This window comes from Bactrocera tryoni, chromosome 4, assembly GCF_016617805.1.
Source record: "Bactrocera tryoni isolate S06 chromosome 4, CSIRO_BtryS06_freeze2, whole genome shotgun sequence".
Taxonomy (NCBI): Eukaryota; Metazoa; Arthropoda; class Insecta; order Diptera; family Tephritidae; genus Bactrocera; species Bactrocera tryoni.
Window position 1 is genome coordinate 19,806,196 of NC_052502.1, and position 27,803 is coordinate 19,833,998.

Sequence of the window (27,803 nt, forward strand, 5' to 3'; positions counted from 1 at the left end):
GTGTTTGAGTCAGATTCTTTTCGAAAGAATATCAAGAGAAGGCTGTGAGAAATATTTGCTTTAAAATTACACAATTACAAATCTTAAAATCATAGAAACAGAAAAAAATAAACGAAACAATAAAAAATCAATAATAAAAATGTACTTAATAACTAAATATATTTAAAGTAAATTATATATAAGTACATATATACATACTAATGTAACAAGTATGTCAGGGGTGCAGAAATGGTAAATTACACATTATGATAGCTAGTTCTGTTGTAAGCGAGTGGCAAAAAAAAACTCTCAAAAAAAAAAAAACAAAGAAAGAACTTTTTATTTCTACGGATTGGTTTGAAATATAAACGATTTCTAAACGTGGCACTCCCTTCGAACGAATTTGAAACCTCCAAAAAATAGATTTGACTTAAGCACTCTTTTTCCACTTGCTTACATAGTAAACCGGGTTTAGATTAGTATTTAGCGCTTAGATAGTTAAACAGTTGAGCCGAGGTAAACGATAAATTTTTACCTTAAAAAATAAATACTTTATTTATAATATTGAAGAGGAAGAGAACAGCTTTGCAACTGTAACTAAACAAATCCAAAATTTAATTCAGTTTTAAAATGTTGATTTTGAACTTCTAAAGGGTGATCTATTTCGAGGTTCCCTACTTTTTTAAAGAAAAAACACAGAAACTTCAACTTTAAAGGGGAATATTTATTATCATTCGAAAGTACATTCTTTGGCATATATTTTTTGAAGATTATCTCTTTCAAATCTTGGTCCCAGCTAAGGCACAGATGGTCCATCCGTTGAGTTCAATTTACGATGACTTGGTCAAGCATTTCAATTGGTAACTGGCGAATGACACGCGTGATGCTTTGCTCCAAGGCCTGATTCGAAGCGGTATTGTTCGCATAGACTTTAGACTTTAAATATCCCCACAGGGAAAAGTTTAATGGTGTGATATCACTCGATCTTGGTGGCCCAAAACATTAAATTATCTGCTCACCGATAAGTTCTCTCAATAAATCCATTCATTTATGCGATGTGTGGTAAGTGGTGCCGTCTTGTTGAAACCAAATGTCGCCGAGATCATAAGCTTCAATTTCAGGCATCGAACAGTCGGTTATCATGGCGCGCTAACGGTCGCCTTTGACGGTTACGTTCACACCGACATCTTTTTTGAACCCGACGATTCCACCGGCCAACAAATAACACCAAACCGTTTTTTTTTTTGAATGAATTGGCAGCTCTTGAAACTCTTCAGGTTACTCTTCGCCCCAAATGCATCAATTTTGCTTGTTTATATACCCATTGAGCCAGAAATGGGCCTCATCGTCAAACAAAATTTGGCTCGGAAACTTCGTTTCTACTTGAAACTTTTTAAAAGCCCATAGAGCGAAGTGGTGTCGCTTGGTAAGGTCGAGCGGCTTTAGTTCTTGTACGAGCTGTATTTTCTATGCTTTCAATTTAGGATCTCGACGTTATATGCGCCAAGTCATTCCAAGCGTCAGTCTGAACTGCGCCGAACTCGTCATGGTCTTCGTAAGCACTCTCAGCTACGGCTACTATATTTTATTCCGTGCGTGTTGGACGTGATCTATTCGCTCGAATATTATCCAATAATGAACGCTGGGTGTCAAGATGGATGATAGTGTTGCGAATAGTATGCTCAGCAGACCGATTATGTTCGCCATAAGTTGGGCGAGGTGCGCGAAACACATTCTTTAAAGAACGAAAATTTTCGATTTGTTCCGGCGTAGGTCTTTCCATGACGAAACGCCAAACAAAAATAAGCTGAAAGCTTGACACGACTCACGCGTGATTTGTCAAAAAAAAGGCTCTCTACTTGGATCCCTCGTTATAATCATAACCTTAAAACATGTGAAAATTTAAACAGACGAACAACAAGGGAAGCGCATTTGTCTCCCTTGCGCCCCGATTTTCAGATCTTATTACCAGCTTTACTTAACACTTCCTCTAATATTAATTTAAAAAATAAAAATAAACAACTAATAAATTAAAATTCTTGAAAAATCGCTTTTAAAAAATATTTATAAATAAAAATGAAAGAAATGTTTAAACCATAAACGTCATAACTCCAAAATGCAAGATTTAGCTGCATAAAACGAATATTGTGAATAAAATAAACTAATAACATTTTGTCAATTTGAATTTAAATTACAAAAAAAAAATACATTTTCAAGTAAATATAGAAAATAGACAAATCTTTTTAATACAGAATACAATTAAAAAGTGATTGAAAGAAAACTTAAAGAAGCGAAAGAAATGAAAATACTATAGTTCTCGAGCAAATTCTTAATACTCAAAATACAAAGTACATATGTCCATTCATTTATAAATTAAGTAATAATAACAAAAACTGATTAAAATGTTCTGAAAAAAAAATTAAATAAAAATTTCAATTAAAAAATCAATTTCAATAAAAAAATTTTAAGAAAAAATAATTATTAAATTAAACACTTTCATTTTCTGCAAAAAATAATAAAACAACTTTAAGAAATTTAAAAACTTACAATAATAACAACAACAAAGCAACATTTTTTTTATAATAACACTTAACTGTATTTTCCAAGGCAAAAATACACACTATTCCTCTTTTGTTTTTGTTGTAAACTTAAATGCCACAGATGAGGCGAGTTTGTTAACAAAAAAAAATAATAATCATGTTAATATTATGTAAGCTAAATTTCTATTAAGCTTGTTATATAATTATAATGGACACCTAAACACACACTTACAATTATTACAATACACTTAGTACAGGAAATATATATACTTGTACATTTGTACATAGCAATATGTATGTTTCTTAACCGCATAGGTAATAAAAACTAAATTTTCCCCAAATTCAAGAACTATGTACCATGTACTATAGTCTCAGAGCAACAAAATACAAAGAAAAACTAATAAATAATTACAAATTTAAAACTAAAATTGTCTTAACAGTTTTTGAAACGTTTTGGCAGACAAAAGTAAGTATACAAAAAAGCGCCCGGAAATTGTAAGCAAATTCCCCGGGTAAATGATATTTAAAAAAAATATATTTTGCCAAGTTGGTGGGACTGTCCTTACTTAACAAATCAACAATCATCGGAATGAAGGGAAAAAACGAGCCGGAACCAAAAAAACAACGCCAAAGCATTTTAAAAATCAAGGTGATGCTCATTGTTTTTTTCGATATTCGTGGTTAGGTGCATGAATTTGTTCCAAAGGGACAGACGGTCAATAAAAAATTCTATTTGGCCGTATTGAGGTGTTCGAAAAAGGCCGGAATTGTGAAATTCAAGGATTTTTCATGATGATAATGCACCATCGAGTCACGATTGTGACTGAATTTAAAGCCATAAACGCAATGAATGAAAGAATACCATCGATCAACCACCAAAAGTCTTGTTGTTTTCTTATTTCACAAACTAAAATTGCCGCTCCGTGGAACCCGTTTTCAGTCGGTCGAAGAGATAATACGAAATTTGCTGAAGGAGCTGAAGACCATCCCTAAAAGTGCTTACGAAAAGTGTTTCGAGGACTGGAAAAAATGTTGGCATAAGTGTATTACATCTAGAGGGGATTACATTGAAGGCGACAAATTAATGATTGATGAATAATTAAATATTGGGTAGTCGAAAAAGTTTTTTCGTATTTCTAATTAAACTTCAACTTATTTTTTTATATTTATAATGAACTTTAATGAACCAAACCATTTAAGCCGACCACTTTTTGCCATATTTCCGCTAGAGACGTTATTCCACTTAAACTTTTCAAGTAATTTTCACAGGTTTCTCTTGAAGCCAACTTTACTCCATTAAGGGAGTTCTCCATTCACCGAAATAAATGGTAGTCCGATTGTCCAAGGTCAGGGCATCAAAACTTCCCAGCCAAGCTCTCCCAGCTTTTGCCGAGAATGCTGGAAAGGGCCTTCGGTGATAATTGTTTGTCGCGAAAAAGCGTGTTGATTGGTACAAATTATTCAAAGAGGGTCGAGAACGCGTTGACGGCGAACCACGTCTAGGACACCCGTCAACATCAACTGATCATCAACACCTCAATAAAATAAAGGAATTGGTGCTGGATAATCGTCAATTAACAGTCAGAGATCTTACTGGCATCGTTGGAATATCGTAAGGATCGATGAAACCCATTTTCAAAGTTTATTGGGCCTAATTAAAGTGAAAGCACGATTGGTTCCAAAATCACTCAATTTTTTCGAAGAACAGCGTCGCGTTAACGTGCATTTCGACTACCATGTTATGAAACCTATTATTACGGGAGATGAGTCTTGGGTCTTATAACCTGGAAACAGACGATCAATCGCTCGAATATCGTGACAAAGGTGAGCCAAAGCCGAAAAAACCACAGCAAAGCAGGTCAAAAATCAAGGTTTTGTTGGCAGTTTTCTTCGATTATCGAGGTGTGGTGCACACCAAATTCCATCCGACCGGCCAAACTGTCAACAAGGAATACTATTTGAGTGTTATGCGATCGTTATAGATATTTATTTCCGGAATTCATCTTCCAGCAATACTACATTGTTCTCTATGCTTGGAGTGACGTCTTTTTTGCCTTATAAGGAGTAAAGAATTGCCGGCACCTTTGAATCTTAGCGCTTTTTTCGCAATACAAACGCTCGATGGAATTGTTTTTGTGACATCGTGGAAGCCAGCTTAAAAAATTGAGTTTCGATAAAAATACGTTTTAAAATTCAGATGTGAAGGCCACGCGCTCTCTTCTCCGAACCGTTCGGTACCAAACGAAGTTACATACAAGGTGACTAACTGTCATGCGACTTCTTCTGCTCATGGAGAAAATAATACAAGCTGCATAGCTTAATAGAGACGGTAAAATCTTCTATAATAGTGTCCAGCTGCTGGTGATATCATTGTTGAGAGTCATAACTTCGAAGTCGTAGATAATTTCGTTTATCTTGGAACCAGCATTAACACCTACAACAACGTCAGCCTCAAAATCCAACGCAGAATAACTCCTACCAAGAATTGAGAAGTGAAGTCCTCTCTCCATCAATCAAGGCCAAACTCTACAAGTGAGTCATCATCCCCGTCCTGCTGTATGGTGCAGAGGTATGGTGGAGAAGGACCTGACTACACTTGGAGTCTCCAATTGGCGCCAAACAGCGAAAAGGAAGAGCGACTGACGCGCTGTTGTAAGCTTGCTATGGCCGCGTAAGCGGCGTCTACGCCAATAAAGAAGAACAAAAAACGCTTTGAATTCTTTTATGAAATGTTCACATAAACTTATTTGCAGTTAATGCCATTTATTTAATTCGAATATGCTTGAGTAGCAATATTATATATTAGTATTCAGTTACATGTACACGCTTACAAACTAACATTAAGTATTACATAGTCGTTATTATGTAATAGCAATAGGCAATAAAAATAAAAATACTCTTTGAGTTTACATATGTAGGTTTCTGAGTTCTCAAATATCCACAACTCAATGTGTGCCAGGGCGTCTCCAGCGCATGAAAAACACCAGCGCTAAAACTAAACTTTACTTATATTAACTTTTTTAATAGAACTTAAGCACTAAATTCACTAATTTCGCGATTAAAAGGAAGTGGAACAAAAATAAAGTAGAATTATATAATAATAAAAACTGTACTTTCGTATAATAAAAAATATGATTCAACAAAATAGCGCAAATACTCCAAAAAACAGTTAATCCAATTTATGCCGTGTTAATAATTCAACTTTCTTTGCCGCCACACAATAGCAGAAATTCACGTTGCCTTAGTAGGAAATTAAAAAGTTTAAGCCATTTAAATTTAAGTTCTCCTTTTACAGTTAACCACACTTTTCAGTTTCCGCTAAATTTTATGTACAAAGCCTACTTATCAAATAGTTGACGCCGCCTATGCTAAATTCTCAATTAAATTAACGCCTCACAAAATTTATTTACACACTTCAGTCGCCGCCTCTACTGCTGCAGCTCTTTCTCAGCATTCGGCGCTGGCGCCTGCTCCTTCATCGACTCCACCTTGGCGACGATCTTCAGCGCCGGCCCCAACTTCATGCCCATCGCATTCACCAGATGATTCTCCTTGAGCAACATCAACGCCTGACCGTCGATCTCCTGCTGCTCGAAGTCATCAACGTAGTCCGTGCAGCCGGGCAGGTGGCGTATGAACTCGCACACCTCAGCCACGCTCCAATCGGCCATGGCGGGTCGTTCCGCGGGTGCAGCAGCGGACGCTTGTGCTGTCGCAGCGCTGGCATTGCCGGCTGCCGTGGCGTTGGCGGTAGCAGCAGCTGTGGCGACCGCCGCCGCATTGGCTGCGGCAGCCACATTTGCCGCGTGCTGCGCTTCAGCTGCAACGAGCGCGGCATTTTCGTGTTTGTTGTTGGCGGCCACATTATTGCTGTAGCCTGTAATAGGCGCGGAGGGTATTTGGTCCGTTTGCATTTTCTCTGGCGCCGGCGCTTCATTTGTGTTGCTGCTAATACTGGAGATCTCGTTGGCGTTCTTGCTGTTGTTGGACAACATTTGTTCGGCATTGTTTTGCTGGTTGCTGGCGGCGCTGACGCTGTTGTTACTCTGCGTTGGCGCCTCGGTTGGTTGCTCGTTCATCGATGCCTTCGATTGGCGTGCGCATGTTAGCGAACAGAAGCGTTTCTTCTTCAGTTTCGTTTTGTGTTCGGGTTTGCCGCATTGCTCGCAGGCGACCATATCGGGCGGTAACGCACTGACACCGTTGGTTTGGTTGATCGCGTTGTGCGTCTCTTCATCCAAAGATATCTTTTTCTCTGTAGAAGTAAAGTTGAAGGAATTTGTGGTTAGTATATACAGGGTTTGTTGGGAAAAAAGTATTTCTTTGTAAATAATACTTACTGGGCGGCTCGTCCTCGGTGTCCTTATCGGTGTAACGCTGTCGTGTCACCGGGAACGGTTCGTCGGCTTCCTTTATCAATAAACCTTCGATGACGTGGGTCAGCACATTGGGCTTGATCATGGCTTTGGGTAGGTCCTTTTCCACTTTAATGTTTGCCATGCTGGACATATTCTTAGACATTGAGATTGCATTGTTGGATTTAACAACTTGAGTATTGCCATCGTCGTTTGTAGAAGATGCGGCGGCAGCAGACTTTTCTGCCTCAGTGTTGGCTGTTTTGGCGTTGTCATTGCGAGCACCTATGGATTGAGAAGGAAGAGAATTTTTAATAAAATTCTGTGTAGAGCTTGAAGGAAATGTAAAAAATTAGAGCACTACAAGCAGCTCCAGGTAACTAACCTCAACATTTTTTTATAACAAAAATCTAAATGGCTTCTAACCTCAATCTTTTTTATTACTCACCTTTGGTTGGCGATGGTGTAGTGGACTGGGTAAGGGATGTCACATTCGCGACACTTTTCGTTGGCGATGCAGCGGTAGTGGTGGGTGTAGTTGGCGTTGTTGGCGCCGGCGTAGTGTCCATAGCACTTGCAGCTTTAGCCGCTTCTGCGTTCGCTTGATTGGCAGTGGTTGCTGCTGCAGAGTTGCCGCCGTTGGTAGCATTATTAGCTGCCATTTGTTGTTGCTGTTGTGTCGCACCGGTGGTGGTGGTGGAACTGGCCGATGTTGGCTCAACCGTTTGTTGCTGAGGCGTAGCTACTTTCGGCGCTTCCATGGCTGTTTTGGCTGCGGCTTCCTTCAATTCTGCTGCCGCCGCCGCTGCTGTCACATTCGCTGCATTGGCGTTATTCAAATGTATCATTTGATTGCTGTTGGCCGCTATGGTGGCCGATGTGACTTGCATTGTGCGATTCGCCTCGGAGGCAATGCTGCCCACCACTATATGTGCTTGCGACTGAGCGGCCAAAGCGTTTTTGTATTGCTGTTGCAGTTGATGTTGTTGCTGCAGTTGTTGTTGTTGCTGCTGTTGTTCGTTCGAGAGCGTTTTAATTGGCGTGCCGGGTAGCGAGGACACAGCTGTCACACCAGCGCCTGCGCCACTATTTATCGGTGATGCCATAGTGGCCGCTGCTGTTGCTGTTGAAGTCACCGGTGAGGACTGTAGGCCACCCATGGATGCGTTCATCATGGAAGTGAGGCCGAGCAGTGGACTCTGTGTGGGTGTGGAGACAATGCTGGGCTGCGGCAGCGGTTGAGCGGCTGGTGGCGCCATTTGATTTTGCTGTTGTTGTTGTTGCTGCTGAGCTTGTTGTTGTGCTAAAGCTTGAGCTTGTTGTTGCTGTTGTTGATGCTGCTGCTGTGCCTGCTGTTGCGCTTGTTGCTGTGCATGTTGTTGCGCTTGTTGTTGTTGCGAAGCAGCAAGCGAGGCTGCCAGCAAACTTTGCTGCTGTTGTTGTTGCTGCTGCTGCAGTTGTGCAGTCTGATTAATACCAATGGTGCTGGTCACCAGTGGGCCAGCCTGATTCGTAATAGTCACCACCGAAGTGGTCGGCAGTGTCGAAGCTTTCGACTGATAGACAGCGTGTTGTTGCAATGCGGCGGCCGCAGACGATGCGATGCTCGATGGTGTTGAGGAGGACACCGAAAATGGTACGCCGGCGATTTGTGTTGGTAGGTGCGTCTGTTGTTGTTGTTGTGGCTGCTGTTGATGCGCTTGAGCCTGTGCTTGCTGCGGCTGTTGTTGTACAACAATTTGATGTATTATATTTTGCTGTTGCTGTTGCTGCTGCTCACGCTGCTGCTGTTGTTGTTGTTGCTGCTGTTGCTGCTGCTGCTGTTGTTGTTGCACCAATTGCTGTTGCAACAGTTGTGTTTGTAGCTGTTGCTGTTGTTGTTGCGCCTGTTGCTGCTGCTGCTGTGTTATGAATGTTTGCGGTGCCACCTGCAGCTGTATTTGTTGTGGCTGCTGTTGCTGCTGCAATTGCTGTTGTTGCTGCTGCTGTTGTTGCATTTGTATAGCCGAGGCGAATTGCTGCTGCAGTAAATGTTGTTGTAGCAGCGCTTGTTGTTGCTGCTGCTGCTGTTTCTGCATTTGTTGTATTTGTATCTGTTGTTGTTGCTGTTGTTGCTGTTGCTTATCCACATGCCCCGTCGTGGTGGTCTGCTGTATGGCCTGGCCATTTTGTATGGTTATCGACGGGCCGGTGCTCATCACAACCATCTTGCCCGCCGGCGTCACAACCTGATGCATTGTGGCGCCCTGTTGCTGCAGTCCCGCCGCTGTGGCGACCGTTTGCGCTTTCACCTGCTGCGGCTGGCCGTTTTCAGTCTTCATCGTCGGCAGCGCCGGCCGTACGGGTTGCTGCTTGGTGCGCATCTTCTTCAGCAAACTCTGATTCTGCGCCGTTTGTGTCGACACCGAACTGGCCGGACGTATTTGTCCGCCATTCTGTGGCAGTATTTGCGGTACGCGTTGCGCCACTTGCTGTTGCAATTGGCTAGCAGTGATCGCTTGCTGTTGCAGTTGTGCAGCTACGACGGCTTGAGCCGTTTGTTGCTGCTGCTGCTGGGCTTGTTGCTGGTGGCTTTGTTGTTGCTTGGGTGCGAGCGCTTCGATTTGTTGGCGCGGCTTTGCGGTGGGCTGTGCGACGTTGCACTGCAAAGTAATCGCTGTGGGGCAGAAAATAAAAGGAAAGAGTTAAGTGATAAGTTAACAAGGAAATCGAAAGTGTAGAGAAAACAGCAAACGTGGCTTCACTTACGATTTTGCTGTTGCGCCTGTATGGTTTGATGTGATGCCGGCTGCTGGATGAACATGCTCTGCGTGCCGTCCGGCTGTGTGCCGCGTATTATGATCGGATTCTGCCAGAACGGCACCCAAGGACCGATTTGCATTTGCTGTGTGCCGGTGGCGCCCTGCAACGGGCTAATAATCTGCGTCGGCATGGTCGCTTGTGACACCTGTACACACTGTTGGGTCGACTGTTGCTGTTGCTGCTGTGCCACGCCACCAGCAGTGCCCGTTGCCGATTGCACGGTGTTCGTGGTGGTGGTCACCTTTTGCACCACTTTCTGCTGCAGACTCTTCTGCGCATCGGTTGTGGCTTTGACGTTTTGTGCTTGCTGTTGCTGCTGTTGTTGTTGCTGCTGCTGCTGTTGTGCATTGGCGGCTGAGGCTACCATGGAATTGAAAAGGTTCTGTTGCTGCTGCGGCGACTGCGCAAGCACCGGCGTAAAGAGCAGCGCCTGCGGTGACTGGCTGGACGGGATCGCATAAGTGTTGGGGAAACCGGCATTGCCGCCAATCATTTGCTTGGCATTCTGTGTGGTGGTCGTGATCATTTGCGGCGTGCCACCTTGAAACGGCTTGCTGGCAATAACCTAGTTAAATAATATCAAAAAAATAATAAATTAGAAAAATCAAATAAATCTCGACATAATTAAGCACAAGAAACCCACCTGTATCGGCTGCTGACCCAAATTGGAGTGTATCAAATTGCCAGAGACCAGCTGTGGATAGATGAAACCCGAATTGAGCGCCGTCTGCTGCGGCATCAGCTGCACGGTGCGTCCCTGCGCCCAATCGCCCAACACCTGACCGGTCAACTGCATCGGCGACATGGTGCTTATGGTGGTCGAGTGTTGTTGTTGCATAGCGGCAACAGCAGCCGCAGCGCTGCTCGGTGTTTGCTGATTAGCCGGACTGCCCGGTGCGCCGGCCGTTGGATCGGCCAACTGCATTTGCATTTGTTGCAGTTGATTTGCTTGCGTGGGATCGAGTAGGCCGGCATGCTTTAGTTCGCCCGCAGCGCCGGCGGCGCTCAACTGATGTGTGGTGGCAGTGTGTGTGGGAAATTCCTGTTTCACCTGTATGGTGGCGAATGGTGAGCCATGTTGCAATTGCAATTGTTGCAACTGCTGCAATTGTTCGGGTGAGATTTGCAGTGGCACCGATGAGGGCGCCACCTGTTGGGCTGGACTCTGTGATTTCTCCAGCGTGAAGTTTTTATGCGTTGCTACGTTGTTTGGCGGCGCTGTTGTATTGCTTATAGCGACCGTTGTCGAGGAGCTGACAAACGTCGACGATGTAGAGGATGGTATGGATGTAGATGTTGTTGCTGTGGCAGCCGATGATGTTGATGTTGATGACGAAACGCCACCACTGCTACCTAAGGGGTGCTGCTTATAGCTGATGTTGATATTATGAGTGTTGTTGTTGCTAGCGCTACTAATATGCGTATCCGGATATGGTGGACTGGCGAAATCGTATTTCTCGTCAAATGTAATGCCCGCCTTTTGTGCGAGTGTTTCCAGGCACTTGAGTGGGCGTTCGTTGTTTTTGTGAGAATTTACGTTGCTATTGTTATTGTTGTTGTTATTATTGTTGCTTATGTGTGTATGAACACTATTGTTTGTGGTAGTTGTAGTGGTGGTGTTCGCTTGTTGTTGTTGCTGTTGCTGTTGTTTTAATGCAGCTGTTGTGCTATCCACTGACTGTGTGTACTCCGAATTCACTCTGATAATCCTAATATTCGAGTTATCCTTCAATGGCTGAGTAGGTAAGTAGACGTTGGTAGGCGTTGGATGTGTGACGACGTCGCTTTCAATATCCGTTCTAAAAGTGAAGAAAAACATAGAAAAATAATTAGTAAAAATTGTAGATTGTTAAAGGCAAGAATATGAAAAATCTTAAATAAAAATAAAAGCAAAAATAGCTCGAAGGAAAATTAAAAAAAAAATGAATAAATTACAATAAAAATATGTAACAATAAAAACAAAAATAATAACATTCATAATAGTAATAAGAATTATACTAATAATAATCATTATAGTAATAAAATTAAAATAGTAAAAAAACTTAGCTCCCATTGAAAACATTAACCCTTATGGGACAAAATGTCGAATTCAATAAAAAAAATTCAAAAACTTTCGTTTTTCCCGAAATGAAGTACAAAAATCCAAACAACAACAATCTTAATATGAAGATGAAACAATATGAAATTAATAACAATAACAACTATACGACCCAGCCTCATCGTCAACGGGTTAAGGTATGAATAGACTGGCTTCAAAAATTTTTTTTTTAATTTCGAGCTACAAAAAACCAGAAGAAATCAAAAATAATAATTACAAGGTCTAAAAAATTAATAAAGCACAGAAAACCGTTAATATCGGCTGTACCGAAGATAAAATACCCTTCACATGTACATTTCTTATGCCAACTATATACATATAATTTAATCCAGAATTCAAAGGAAAACGTTTTCCTACTTTTTTCTAGCCACGTGTTTGACATAAAACTCTTTCAGGCCCAATTAAGACTACTTAATAAGGAAAACAGTTTTTTTATGAAGATCTTGAATTTGATTTTAAACGGAGATTGTACCGCTGCCTCTGACAATAATCCATGCCAAAATTAGTGAAGTTATCTTGGCATTTAAAAAATTTTTCATACAAGGGATTCATTTTGATCGATCAGTTTGTATGACAGCTATATGATATAGTAGTTCGATCTGAACAATTTCTTCGGATATTGTAGGTCTACCTTGGATATCAATATATACCGAATTTCGTGAAGGTACCGTAATAAATAAAAAAGTTTTCCATACAAGACCTTGATTATGATCGGTCAGTTTGTATGACCACTATAGAGTCCGATAACTTCGGTTCCGAAAAATGAGCAACTTCTTAGATAGAAAAGAACGTGTGCAAAATTTCAGACCGATATTTCAAAAACTAGTTCACATATGTACAGACAGGTGGACACGGCTAAATCACTCAGCTTCTCAAGCTAAACATTTATACATACATATATGGGTCTCCAACTTTTCCTTACTTGTTTTGCCAACTTCAACGCTAATTTAAGCCTGTTCTGGGTATAAAAATACTAAATCCTTCACAGTTTAACCCTTAAAATTGAAAAATTATCTGCTTTTGAGTTGTTTTTATTTTTTGTGTTTAAAATGTGCAATTTGCTGTCATAAAATAGCACTGAAAAATGCTGTTAGCTTATAACCAGCGTATATAGTTAATTATGTGTGTATGTCGGCACATGTGTACATAACCTATAACTTGAAACCCCATTAATTTAAGTAATTTATGTATGCATATAGGTAATTACATAAATTTACATGAAGTGAGGCAGCTGCCCCAAAAGGCTTATGAATAGGAACACTCATAACAAATGCAACAATGTTAATTGTTGTTGTTGTCATTGTAAATTGTCTTTTGGGTATTAAGTTATAATAAATGTAAATGAAACTTAACATTAAAAAAAAAAATTAAACTGAAAAAACAAAAATTATTATGCTTAGAAAATTAACCCTTAAAAATAACATTTTATTTTAGAGAAAAAAATTAGAAAATTTGCCGAAAAAAATATTTGGATGTTTAACAACCCTGAATAGCAGTTGATTGTATAATAAAGGTGTTTAAAGGGTTAAAATATTGGGTAATCATGCTTTCAGCGCTGCTTAGTGTTGCATGTCATGAATATTTACAATGTTAGAAAGAATTTTTTGGTGAATTTTGATATTTTTTTTTAGAGAAATAATATTTTTAACACGCTGGAGAACATTTGATTGCACAATTGTGAAAAAATGGCGTTTAAAGGGTGAAAATATTTCAAAATAATATTATTTAAAGCTACAATCGAGGTTTGCCTTATACTTCCGAAGAGAAATATAATGAAACATAAAAACTAAATTAAAGTTCGGTAACGAAAAAATATATAAAAAAAATATAAGAAAATTATAAAAAAAAAAATAATAAAAAAATAATAAAAAAGAAAAATATAAAAAAAATATAAAAAATTATAAAAAATATAAAATAAATTTATAAAAGAAAATTATAAAACAAAAATAAATAAAAAAAATTAATTAAAAAATTAACAAAAAAATTAATTAAAAAATTAGCTAAAAAATTAATTTGAAAAATCTTAAAATTGCTGAGAAAAGGAGAATGAAACAGCTCATAATAAATACATATGTATGTATATGTAATTCAGAATCGTTAAACCACTAACAAACACTGGAAAACATTTTATAAAGAAAAAATATATAAAAAAATTATTTATAAACAAGAATATAAGAAAATTATAAACTAAAAAAATATAAAAAAAAATAATAAAATATATTTATAAAAGAAAATTATAAAAGAAAAATAAATAAGAAAAATTAATTAAAAAATTAACTAAAAAAACTAATTAAAAAATTATAAAAAAATTAATTCAAAACATCTTAAAATTGCATAATACTTGCTGAGAAAAAGAGAATGAAACAGCTCATAAAAAATATAATTGAGAATCGTTAAACCACTAAAAAACACTGAAAAACATTTTATAAAGAAAAAATATATAAATAAAAATTTATAAAAAAATTATTAAAAAATGTTAAAAAATTTTAAAATAAATGTATAAAAGAAAATTATAAAAAATTAAATATAAAAAAAAAAAAATTAATTAAAAAAAATTATAAAAACAATTAATTAAAAAAAAATATATAAAATATTCTTAAAGTTGCAATAAACACTTCGCTCAAAATCTAATTTTCTCTTAAAAACTCTATTAAAATCAAAAAAAAATTACTTCAAAATACGCTTAAATTTATTAATATTTCTTTTATTTTTTAATATTTTTCCATGCCACCTTTTTGCCGCCAATTTTTCGATTTGACCTCTGCTCACATTGCATTTTTCGTTTTCACATGTTTGGCCGCGCTTCGTGCGCATGTCCCATTACAACTGCTGCTCGGCTCGGTATTCTCGAACAGAGCAGTTTAGTTTGTTGCATGCCACTAATTTGATCGGCGTGCAACTTCAAGTGCACACAGCCAACGGCAGCGCACGAAGGAGCAAGATGTTTTAGTGTTATATTATTATTATTTTATTTTCTTTTTTTGTTGTCGTTTGAGACTTTGCCGTGTGCAAGGGATGTTTTTTGGTTGTTGGCTCAACACGTTCGCTAATGGGATATAGGGGAATAGTGCAGTCCCAACGGGGGTTGAACTCGTTGTTTTTTTTCGCCCCTACAAACTTCATTAATGCTATTATTATTCGAATAAATTTATGCTGTTTGCCTGCAGCCTTCGTATTAGCACTAGCAGGCTGTCCAAAAATGGAAACCGGAAGGAATTGATGCATAAAACTAAGCAGAATCAGGCAAAAGTGTGCGCGGAAAAAAGTACAAAAATATGTCAAAGTTGTGTTGAAAAAAGTTGATGTGATTTGACAGCGAAGGACGAAATGGGAAAAGGGTAAAGTAGATGCGGACGTTTTGGCATCAAAATGCAACGCGGCTTGCTTTATTTACATATTTTTATTTAAAAAGGTGGTAGTTTGGTTTGATTTTTCGTTTAAAACAAAATTAAAAAGGTTTGCTTGGTTTTTTTGTTAAAAGTTCAATAAAAATGTGAGGAAAAAATTTTGAATTACAACAATTTTCGGTTTGTTTGCCATACAAAATGCATGAAAACGTGATTTTTGTGAGATTTTACATTATTTTAGTTTGTTTTTTGAGGAAAAAATTTGAGCTTCTACGGAAGTTGCGATTGCTGTATGCATGATTATAAGAGTTTTTTATTATAGGTTATAGGTTTTTTATTATACGAAAGCGTGCTAAGCGTGCAGCGTTAAGTTAAGCGCAACCTTACTGTATTCAAAAATATTTTTCGTATTTTAAATGTAAATGTAATTAAATTTACATTACAATTTACGGCTATACGTTACCACCACTGCATTCATAATCTTAGCACGGATCTTTTGGTGAAGCGAAATTAAAACAATTTGTTACTGTTGCAGTTGAAATTTTTGGGAAAAAGTGAAGTTAGAAAGTACAGTCAACCGAAAATTTAATATAAGTAGAGCATTCTTGGTTACTTGACAAGTTGTAAGTTAAGGTTTTAACTAAAACACGTATTTTCTCCCTTTAGGTGATATGAGTAATGCTGCTACACTACGAGCTGTACAATTTTTTCAAAATTGAGCGATGTTTGTTGGAAGTTCCTGGTCTAATTTACAAATCCAAACAACCTCGCCAAGTAGCTCTAAAAAACGGGCGAAAAACGACGCAAACTAATTAATACCAAGCAAACTTGTATTCAACCTCGTTTTGCTTTCTGAACAGATTTCAGAAGACATTGAAGTTTTAATTTGCACATTTCCTTCAATCTTTTTACGTACAATTTTCTTCGATCGTCACTCTGAACGAAAATGTAAGCTGATTACAGATCTCTTTTCCACTTGCAAACAAAAAAGCTGCATGGTTGTATTTCTGATGAATTAAGATTGTTATATTGTTGGATATATCAACTGATTAGGCAGAAGAAAGACTTAGAAGGAAATTATCACATATCATACTTCCACGAATCTTTATAATTCAGCTCAAGAAATACGGTTGTTCTCCAGGCAGCGAGGTTAGTAAAATATAATTTATGGATAACTAGCACACTTCGGTATGAATTAATGTTTACATACTATCTACAACACATTTATACATTGAACCGAGTATATTAAGTTAGCCACGAAGTTTTTAACAACTACAATGAAAGTTCGTTCGCATGGGTGTGAGAGACCATCTCGGTTTTTGAGATATCGATTTGAAAATTTTCATAAGCTCTTTTCTCCCCAAAAAGATGCTAATTTGCCATCATCGTTGATATCGGATCACTATATTTCTTACAACTTTCATACTACAACCTGATCGAACAAACTCAAACTCTTGTACGGAAAACTTTTTTATTTGACAAGATATCTTTACGAAACTTGGCATGGATCTTAATCCCATCCAATGCTACAATCTCCGAAGGAATTGTTCAGATCGGAACACTATAACATATAGCTGTCATACAAACCGATCGATCAAAATCAATTTCTTGTATGGAAAAGATTTTTATTTGGCAAGATATTTTCACGAAACTTGGCAGGGGCTATTATTAACTGACGCAGTGATACAATATCCGAAAATTCCGACTGTAACATTTAGCTGCCATATAAAAGGCAATTTATACCTCTTTATGCGGTAAGAAACTCAACTGTGGAGGGAGTTTTCGGTGCAGATGAAGTTAACGTTTTTTCAGATAACTGAGGTCACAAATATAATAAACATTTGAGTCGTTCCCGTTTTATTCAAACTCTAGTCAAATAAATTAGGTTAGGTTAGGTAGCTGAACTGATTGCCGCTTAACCCCGGAGAGTGTAGACGAAGTTAACGTTTTTTTTTCAGATATTTGAGGTGATAAGTATAAGAAACATTTGTGCCATTCCCATTTTATTAAAACACTTCTAAAATAAGTTAGGTTAAGTTAGGTTATTGGACTGATTCCTGCTTAACCCCTTAACGCTTTCGATGGTAGATAGATTTAGATAGTTTCAGTCACCGAAAATATGACATTAAGATGTTTCAACGCCAGTTTCCACCTGGCCTTCTACCGGAGAATTTTGGATAGTGTAGTAAACTAAGCTTCTACCTATATAGTATTGGTCATAACATACTAAACAAATGTTCTTTGTACATCTCAACAAACCAACTCACGAAACACTCCTTTCTCTATGTTGCCAATCTATCGAAAAAGCACGATTCTCTCTCATGTTCTCGGACCTACAGTTAAGTGATTTCAACCGCAGTTAATTTTGTGCTTTTCTCCAATATGAATTTGTAAAACATTGACACCTAAAGCTCAAACCCCTCTTATGTTTAGTACCTAAACGTACAATAAAAAACTCTGTCTGTACTTGTGAATCCAGTTATATGAAGAATGGCCTAAACACAATTTATTGCAGAATAAGTCAAAGATACCCAAAAATTTACATGAAACCCAAAAGTAGAACACTTCAACTCAAACTATATACCTAAGACACTCCTACGGCGATTTAAGAAAGCAATTTCGGGAAATCATTATGGGCTCTTGGATTAGCATTTTCCAAATATAAAGCATGAAATCGCAACATTTGTCAACTGCATGGAAAATGCAAAAATAAAAATAATAGTTGAAAAATACCAACAACAAAAGCAACATTACAAAGAAAGGCAACATGAAAATTGCGAAAGTCTAAATGTCTCGGGATATATTGATGGCTGTGCTGCGTATCGCCAAATTCCGTACAGCATTGACCCGCAGGTCACCTGCCTGCTGTGTTCCTTATTGCATTTCGTAGGGATTTGCAAAGGAAATTTATATTCGCAAGAGGGGAAGGAAAGACAAAGCGAGACACACAAAAGAAATGGTTGCCTAAAAATAAAGACAACAAAAGGGCAAAAAGGAAAAATATGTGCAAGAAAAAGAAGTAGTTAATATATGTGTAGCAAAGGCGTTTATAGTTGTGGTGGTGGCAGTGAGCGCCCTGTAGGAAAAATTGTGAGTAAAAGAAGGTGAAAGAGATTTTAAGAATTTTTTAAAAGATGGTAAGAAGTTGGATTGGGAAGACAATTTAGTAATGATGTGTTGAAATTATGGCAAATTAATATTAATGTACTATATTTAATTATCAGTTAATCGATTATACATATCACTATGTATGTATGTATGATAAAAATCATAAAATAATTATGAAAATTAAGGAAAAAATATCACTTTGGCTGTCCCGCACTTATAATACCCTTCACAGGTGCTGTTTTTCAGCATAAAAGGGTATAAAAAGTTCATTATATTGATTTTAATCAGTCATTTTATATGTCAGCTATATGCTATAGTGCTCCGATCTGAACAATTTATTCGGAGATTGCATCGTTGCCAGATATATGTAATATTCCATGCTAAATTTCTTGAAGATATCTTGTCAAATAAAAAAGTTGTTCATATAAGACTGAATTTTAAGCGCTCACTTTGTATGACAGCTACATATGTATGTATGTATGTACATATATGCTATGGTGATCCAAACTGAATAATTTTTTCGCAGATTACACCGCTGCCTTAGGTTATAATCCTTGTGAAGATATCTTGTCTAATAAAATAGTTTTTCATACAAGGACTGGATTTTTATCGTTCAGTTTGTACGGCAGCTATATGCTATGGTAATCCGATCTAAAGAATTTCTTCGGAGATTACACCTCTGCTTTGGATATTAGTCCATGCCAAATCTCGTGAAGATATCCTGTCAAATAAAGAAGTTTTCTAAACAAGAACTGCATTTTTATCTATCAGTTTGTATGACAGCTACATACATATATGCTATGGTGGGTCAATCTACATAAATTCTTCAGATATTGGACCGTTGCCTGAGATAATAATCCTTAATAAAATTTCGTGAAGATACCTTGCCAAATAAGAAAGTTGTTCATACAAGGACTGAATCTTCATCGATCCGTTTGTATGGCAGCTACATACATATGCATATGCTATAGTGCAAAGAAAAGAAAGTTTGCAAACTTGCGGACCGATATGACAAAAAAATCAATTTTCACTTTTTAGTTGATTCGGATGGAAGATGAGATGCTTTTTTTTTTGCTTTTTTTTCGCACGTTAGCTCCCTTTTCGTAGACCAGGTCACATACATATATAGTTTTCATCCCAAAAGATGCAAAACAAACCAGTTTTTATGTACAACCATAATTTTCTCACAGGGTTGGTAGCAAGATGGTCGCTATGGCACTGGTGTTTCGCAGTTGTTGTTTCAGGACATTAAATTTGCGAGTACACTATTGTTATTGTTGTTGTTGTTGCATTAAGAATAGCACCGTCATGGTTGCCCTTAACAAATAATTTGCATTCGGCTTGAAGCTGTGCTTAAAGCAATCCATCAGCAATCATACCTTTGCCTACTGCTGCTAGGTGAGGGACAACATGGTTACAATAACAAAAAATAGGCATACGTTTTTATACGAGAGTGAGAGAAATTGCTTTGTGTGACATTTGTGAGAAACCTAGGGAAAACTAATAAAAAAAAATATATAAAAAAAAATTGAGACCGATCACCACCACCACCACGGCGTTTTTAGAGCAAATGTGTTATTGTACAATGGATGGATGGCAGCATCCGGAACAAAATCACCACCTTTTGCCCCGGACTTCATGCGTGCGTATGACGCCCATATGCATTCCTACATACATGTGTTTGTATGTCTGTACGTGGGTATGGAAGTATTCCGGCGCAATATGACCACCACCGCTGCTAGCGACCGTGCTTCGCGGCAACCCCCGGTGACTGTGCTCAAACCGCCTATAGCCGTGTAACCGTCACATTTTGTTGCAAAAAAAAAGCGAGGTAAAATGAAAATATGAAACAAGAAGAAGCAGCACAACTCAAGAACAGCATTTGCAGATGACAAACGCAGACCAAGTTTGGCGACGGGAACCCTTTCAACTGCCACCATACTTATGTGCTTAAGCAGAGAATTGGTAGTGTGCGAAATATGTGGCGTCGACGCGTTAAGCGCGGTTAGAAGAGGGTGCCGAGGCTGTCACCAGCTTGGAAAAAATAATCGACACACAGGCATACACATATGTAGATATGTATATAAGTTTACGAAAAAAGGTATCGTAACCAAGAGCAACACACATGAATGCGTGGAGAAGGAATGGTTAAGTGCAAAGGCAAGAAAGAGCGGCGGCACTGGCTTATACCCAGTGAACTAAAAGTAAGATTTATACAATTTTATTATAAATTAAAGGGTAAATAACTTAACCATAAATAAGTATTTCTATGAAAAATTATGAAGATGGCGCGATAATAAAAACATTAACAATACAAGAGCTTGATATTGATCGGCCAGTTTCTATGGCAACTACATACATATGTATGTATGTACATACAGTAGAGGCGCGCTAATCCGGACATGGCTTAATCCGGATTCCACTGTAATCCGGAGAGGGTTAAAAAACTCAAAATTTCTATTATGTTCTTTGTAATCCGGACCGAAATTCTCTATCCATATTCTCTAATCCGGATCACATGTTTATTATTCACTACATTCGCTTTTATGCTTTATTGGTTTAAGCTTTTTTTGTTTTTTTGGAACATGTGTATTATTTGTTATAATAAACAAACAGAAATTTATAAATATTTTTTCTTAATACATAGTTCTGATATGTCTTTGGTAATCCGGATTTCCTTATATTCCGGATAGGGGCCGGTTTTAATTGATTCGGATTAGCGGGCCTCTACTGTATACATATGCTATAGTGGTTCGATCTGAAAAATTTGAACGCAGATTGTAGCTTTGCCTTAAACAATAATTCATGAAAAATTGGTTAAGATACGCTGTGACATAAAAAAGTTTTCCTTACGGGGATATGAATTTGACCGATCAGTTTGTATGGCAGCTATATGCTATAGTGGTCCGATCTAAACAATTTCTTCAGAGATTACATTATTGGCTTAGGGAATAATCCATGCCAAATATCTCGAAGATATCTCGTCAAATGACAAAGCTTCCCATACAAATACTTCATTTCGATCGTTCAGTTTATACATATGTATGTCAGCTATATGCTATGGTGATCCGAATGGAATAATTTTTTTTTGGATTTTACACTGTTGGCTCAGACAATAGCTCACGTTAAATTTCGTGAAAATAACTTGTGAAATAAAAAAGTTTCCCCCACAAGGATGTGGTTTTAACCGATCAGCTTGTATGGCAGCTATTTGCTATAGTGGTCCGATCTAGAAAATTTCTTCACATATTGTAACGTTGCTTTGGACAATAATCCATGCAAAATTTCGTGAAGATATCTTTTCAAATAAAAAAGTTCTCCATATAAGGACTAGATTTTGATCGTACAGTTTATATGACAGCTATATTCTACAGTGGTCCCATAGCAGCTATTCTGACATATGAGCCACTTGTTGGGGAAAAAAGGACGTGTGCAAAATTTCAGAACGATATCTTAAAAGCCAAGGTGCTAGTTCGCGTATTTATGTACATGCAGACCGGCAATAATTTTGTTCACTGGGTTACCCCTATAACCTAAGCACATTTTATACCCGAGAAGAGTACAAGAAGATATAAAAATAAAATAAAATGTACCTATGCATGCACAGAGGTTTCGGCGATTTACTGCAAACATACATACAAACTAAATACGGTGACTGTGTAGTGTAAAACTATATTTCTAGAGTTACTATCGAGCGCTCAGCGCATGAATGCGCTCGCCTGCAGTGTCTAATCGTTAAACTGGCAACAACAAACACAACAAAGAACACTGTCAACGTTTGTCTTGAGGCATTAATTTTTTTCCTTTCTTTTCCACCGATCTTATCCTACCGCTTTTTGTTGTTGGCTTGGTTCGCGTTGCACAATGCTATTAATTCTTCAACATTTGCTGTTTAAAATGAAATATCAGCAACATCATCATTAACGCGCGTCAGCAAAAGGACAAAAACAAAAAGAAAAGAAATAATGAAAAACAAAAACAACAAACGTGAGTCTTCAGTAGGAAAACTGAAACTCATCGACAGACAACATTAACTTTGAGGCCGACAATTGCGTGCCTGGCCGTTCAATGCTGGCCATCGATGCTCTTATGCACATGCACACACAAACACATATACACATATAGTTGACTATGTGTATGTTGTTATTGTACACTGCTTGCAAAACAGTTGTCGCCGGGCACGAAGCGCAAGCGAGCCTCGAATGCTTGCTGATGCGTTGATGGCTGATCGTGCAATGCACGGCAACAACAACAAAAACCAAAAGTAACAACAACAAAACCAAAAGTAACAACAACAAGCTCAAAAGTAACAACAAGCTCAAAAGCAACAACAACAGCGAGAGCAACAACGAACAGGCAACAAAAAGTTGGCGGTACGTGTGGAGTATGCATTACAACAACAAGACAATGCAAAACAACAACAACACACGGCGAAAAACAACACCAACAAGCACTGGTGAGACAACATAAATGTAATAAGCGAGAAAAAACAAAAACAAAGGCAAAAAACACGCAGAAGAAAAGCAGCAAGCGTTAATATAAAAAAACAACAAGAACAAATGTGTATGCAACAACAACAAATATTCAGACGCTTTGCAATTCACATTGAAATGAAAATTAATCGAGTGCTGTGCCGCCTCTATATTTTGCTGCTCTATGCTCGAACGCAACATAAACGCACACACACATACATATACATACATACACATAATTTTCTCGTTTTTTATACTCTCTATACATATATGTATGTATATATATTGGTATAACTACACACGCTCTCCGCGCCAGAATGTAATACAACCACTTTGTTGCTGTTTTTGCCATTGCCAGCCACAGTTGTGTTGTTTGTATGTATTGCGGGTTGAATTTCTGTGGCTCTCCTCTTTTTTGTACAAATTTATGGCGTCCATTCTTTTGATGATTATAATGACGATGATGGGAAACGAAACGACATACATACATATATGTGTATATGTGTGTGCCATGTATGTTTGTATGTAGACCTTTTGCGAGCCATACAAAAATTAAAAACCATTTAAATGCTTACGCAGGGGCAGCAGAGAGCGCCAGCGGTAGCAGCTGATAAAGTGGCTTTGGTGGTGGCGTTGCTTTGCGTTGGTGACGACGGCTGCTCTACGCTTTGCCAGCCACTCAATTAACTTGTGCGACGGGTAGAAAGAGAAGCCAACAGCAACTCGTCGTTTGTATGAAAAACTCGCCCTTGCGCCGTCGCCGGAGCACTAACCATACGCGTGTCGTTGTTGTTGCTACTGCTATGGTGGTTGGTGAAACATCTTGTCGAAATAAAAAAAACAAGGCGCAGCCGTTGAAGCAAGCACAAAATTCGTACACGCAAACACACACGCGTTCTCACTCGCATGCGGGCCGTTAGCTAATATAGCAACAAAAACAAAATGCAACAATAACAATTTATCGATTATTCGGTGCCTTTTTCGCACAGTTTTCAAACATGGTGTACCCCGACCGGCCTGTCAGAAACATTTGCACAAGCAAGAAGCAATAAAAAAAACACAGCGAGCAAAAACCGGTCCGCCATACTGCACGCGTGTGACGAAAAAGGATGGCGACGGCTGCCTTTTAATGGCCGCTGGTTAGAAGAGCGCAGCAAGCAGCCAACACTTTGAAATGCGAATAATGCAATACAAGCATGTTGAAAGCGAATGCGGAGAGCAATCGTGGCAATGAAAAAGAATTGCTAAAATTGCCACGAGGGTTGCCAGACGCTACGTAAAGCGTGTATTCGTAATTTTTAAGAGCGCAACATAATGCAGTATTTCGTGAGCGTCGAAAATCGGCGGAAAGTGCATGATTTTGCGTGGAAATTTATATGTTTCGGCTAGTGGTGGTTCGTTGAGTGGCTAAATTTACCCTCAAGCGGCATTAAAACATTAAAAACTCATCAGAAAATGGTAATTTATGGCGCAGGGTAGAGTAGCTACTTATTGCCACAAATTATCCCCGCCTAACATAAACTTGCTACTGTAGCAAACATTTTCTGAATTTGTCTATTCCAAAGGCGTAGGAATCGTGTCACTGCTGGTGCTTGGTAACCCCTGTGGGATTTGCCGCCACCACCACCAGCTAAAATCATTTCGTTTCCCGCTAGTAATCTGATATTTCCAACAATATCAGTCTGAGTTTCTTTTTTTCTCTTTGCTGTTTCTTCTTTAATTTTCAAGTACCCTTGCTTCCTTTGCAATAATAGGTATATCAGCCATTGCCAGACGGCAAAGAAGTAGTCGACGATGATGATGACAACGAAAACAACAACTGCTACACAAGCTCGGACGCACCAAGCGACCGTCTCCAATATGAAACCCATCTCATGGCAGACAGTTCATGGTGCATTGCAAAACTTTGCTCCCTCACACAGCGCACAACGGTAGTGTCTGTCAGTGGAGTACACTGGCCAGCCAGCCAGCTAGCGGCGGCAACAACAGTAAGTGCTACGCGGCCGAGAAACTGGTTTTTTGATAAATGTGCAATTCGAGTAGACAACTGAGGTGAAAAGAGTAAAGTAAGCAGAGCAAGTTGAGCGATTCTAAAGCGAGCTTAGCTAGAAGACAGTAAAAAAACATGTAAAATGGTAAAAAAAAAAGCTTTTCTCATTTTCGATTTAAAATCGCGTCACGTCGAATAGGAAACTGTTAGTTAGAAAGGGGTTTAAGGGTTTTAATGCAGTTTTAGGTTTACGAGGAAAATTAGAACATGTGCAAAACATTCCACTCTAATTTTTCTTTTAAATCAAGTAACTTTTTATATTATATTGTAAAATAAATAGGTATACTGAAGGTCAAATTATTGCTTACAAGCACCTTCACCTAATTAGATACAAAATAAACTTGACAGATTGTAGTATAAAATTGCGTAGAAAAAATATTCCTTATAAGTTCCCAAGAGCTTTGGAAAAAACTCAATTTTATACTACAATGCTCTAAAAACGAACATTTTTTCTCTTACTTTTTCCCCTTTTTTGTACAGAAATCTACCTCGAAAAAAAATCCACGCTATTTTGAAATGAAACCTTATAAATGCGTACTTTAACCGTTCAACCCTCTCCTCTCATATATTTTGAATTTCATAAGTTTTGCTTGCTTAATCTGCTTAATGGCAATTATTTGCAGGCACATTAAGAATATAAATACCCATAACATTAAATATTAAGAACTTAACACAACTAACAACAACAAATATGCATAAAAACACTTAATGAATACTTTTCAATCATACTCAATGATATTTTATTGAGTAAAGTGGTGGGTAAAGTCTGCCGGCTGCTGTCGGCGTAAAAGTCTCAATAGAGCGAGATCTACCTGGCTGCATACTTAAGATGAGCAAAGCAGAGAAAAAGAAAACTAAAACGCAGCAAAATAGCAGAAAGAGCGTCGAAAAAGGGCGCATAAATTCCTGTAAGAATAGTTGATGGCGCATAGTGCTCGGTATAGTAAGGGCTTAACAAATGTTTACAGCTTGATTTTTCTTTTTAGCAAGAAGAAGTTAGTGAACATTTTTTAACAAATATTTGTTAAATCATACTTTACGCAATCTTTGAAATTAACCTAGTTTTATCTTTAACTTTTCTGAACTTTCATGCATTTTTATATTGTTTAAAAATTGCGGAAATCACACAGACCCCAACAAAAATTCGCTTTCAAATCGTTTGTTTTCATAAGCATGAAAGCAAAGCAGTGAATATGCTGAGTGACAGCATGCTCAGTTCAGTTTTTATGCACGAGGGTGTAAAACTCTCAGCGCTAGAGTGAGAGTAACTTCAATTAAAGAGAGCGTAGTTGCCAGAATACGAGAGAATGTTCCATTATTGCTAATAAGCATTCGCAGAAAGTTGAGAAGCAAACTCATATAGTTAAAAAATTGTTATTTCTGCAGTAAAATGCATTAAAAATGTTTGTAGTTTAGATAGATTGAAACAGAGACTTGCGCTGCGCACTAAGATCTGTTGGTCAGACTTACATAGACCCGGTGCACTGATAAATTACAGTATCCTATTGGGTACTATTGGCACGATGTGATACCTATTCGAATATATAGATCCATTCCTTTGATCTTGCGTCTACAGACTCGTGAGCAGTTTAGAATCAGATGTTAGCAAGTTACCGGTTTCATGAGAATCACCTTAATACATTAATTCAAATGTCATTTAATAGTCAAAACTCATTAAAATGTTGGTTAATTACGTGATTTAACCTTCTACAATCTTAATTTGCAACTATTTTTTACTTATATATTAGTTAAAATAATAATAATAATCATTGATTAAAATAAATAATTATCATATTTTTAATAATTTTCAAACATACGAATTGCATACAAAATTCTGGCATCACTGTTCTGCTTAATCAACACAGCACATACCTGAGTGCTCATGCACTCTCCCGCTTTTTCACTTTAGTCTCTTGGGGAAACGCAATCCTCAACTTGTGTACGTCAAACAAAACGCCAGACGACCGCAATCAAGTATGCATAGTATCAAAAGCAAAATTTAACAAAAAAATAAAAAATAAATAAATATAACTACGGTTTTACTTGTAAACAAATGTAAGGGAAAGCAAGAAATACCTTTTCGAAATAAACTTCAATCCACGACGATCCATCGTTCAACGAAAAATTCAATTGAAATAACTTAAAAGTTTGCATGCAGCATAGTCGAGTCAGTTCTGTTCGATTTGCATTCGCTTTACAACTTATAAATACTTCACTTCACAGAAACACAATGAGCAACAAATTGAACAAAGCAGAAGATAAATACATAAACGGGAGAACAAAGAGAGAGAAACAACAAAAGTGTGTAACTCAAATGTGCGAACGAACAGAAATGCAGAAATCAACACTGTGTATTAAAAAGCAGCTAAATTTTTTTCTGCTGCTTTTTGGTTTTGTGTAAAATAAGTTTTTTTTGCTGTTTTTGTTTTGTAATGTGTTTGTATTTTATTGATGATATACAACAATTGGGTCAAGCACCTGTATGCGGGAGCTTAAGGACCAACGTTGCTGGTGTGCAAACATGCCATATTTATGTATGCTTAAATAAAAGTCGCCAAAAACGTAGAAAATATTTTTTTCGAGCACTTTAATTCAAATATTGTCTCAACGTCAATATAGCGCATTTAATTTATTGAAACATATAAATAATTCACTTTAGTTTTTATGTAGACGACACTCCCCCACTCATATTGCAGCAATGCATGGGGTTTGTTAGCATTATGTTTTTCATATTGCAGCTATGCCGAACGCTCTCTACGTAATTATATATTTGTTAATGGTTTGTCGTGTTATGTGAGCGGGCTTTTACATGCGCTCCCGCTCTCTTTTCAACGAGCAAATATAATAATGCATAGGCCCGAAGTGGTAATGGTTTTATTTTTTGTTGCGGTTTTCACTTTTCTGAGCACACAACCAGCACAAAATTGCGGAACGGAATAAAATACACGACCAAACGCTACGACGGACACACTTCAACTAAACCAACTAACACGGCAACTCTGTGCTGGCCTGCACAAAAATACATATGCAACAACAAAAACAGTGCAGTCAG

The 27,803-nt window shown here is 37.8% G+C and overlaps 2 protein-coding genes across 2 annotated transcripts in view; one reads left to right on the forward strand and one right to left on the reverse strand.

Annotated features, from left to right (window-relative positions):
• Window positions 1–5,236: 5,236 nt before the first annotated feature.
• On the reverse strand, window positions 5,237–27,715 carry LOC120775144 (polyhomeotic-proximal chromatin protein). The gene is made up of 6 exons (XM_040105172.1): window positions 26,828–27,715; window positions 10,320–11,475; window positions 9,623–10,241; window positions 7,323–9,530; window positions 6,860–7,159; window positions 5,237–6,774 (listed from the first exon to the last, which is right to left on the reverse strand). Exons 1-6 carry the CDS (start codon window positions 26,860–26,862, stop codon window positions 5,948–5,950), a joined length of 5,145 nt encoding a protein of 1,714 aa, XP_039961106.1. The 5' UTR covers window positions 26,863–27,715; the 3' UTR covers window positions 5,237–5,947.
• Window positions 26,707–27,803, forward strand: part of LOC120775146 (D-2-hydroxyglutarate dehydrogenase, mitochondrial-like) — a 28,153-nt gene continuing 27,056 nt past the window's right edge. The window contains exon 1 of the mRNA XM_040105177.1: window positions 26,707–26,725. The gene's annotated coding sequence lies outside the window, so the exon portion shown is untranslated. The remainder of the gene's footprint in view (window positions 26,726–27,803) is intronic.

Excerpts from the sequence above, each read along its gene's own strand:
- LOC120775144 (XM_040105172.1), bottom strand. The coding sequence starts at position 26,862 with ATGGATCGTCGTGGATTGAAGTTTATTTCGAAAAG. Across the intron at positions 10,242-10,319 it reads TGGGTCAGCAGCCGATACAG|GTTATTGCCAGCAAGCCGTT; the intron begins GTGGGTTTCTTG and ends TTATTTAACTAG. Across the intron at positions 6,775-6,859 it reads CACCGAGGACGAGCCGCCCA|AGAAAAAGATATCTTTGGAT; the intron begins GTAAGTATTATT and ends TTACTTCTACAG.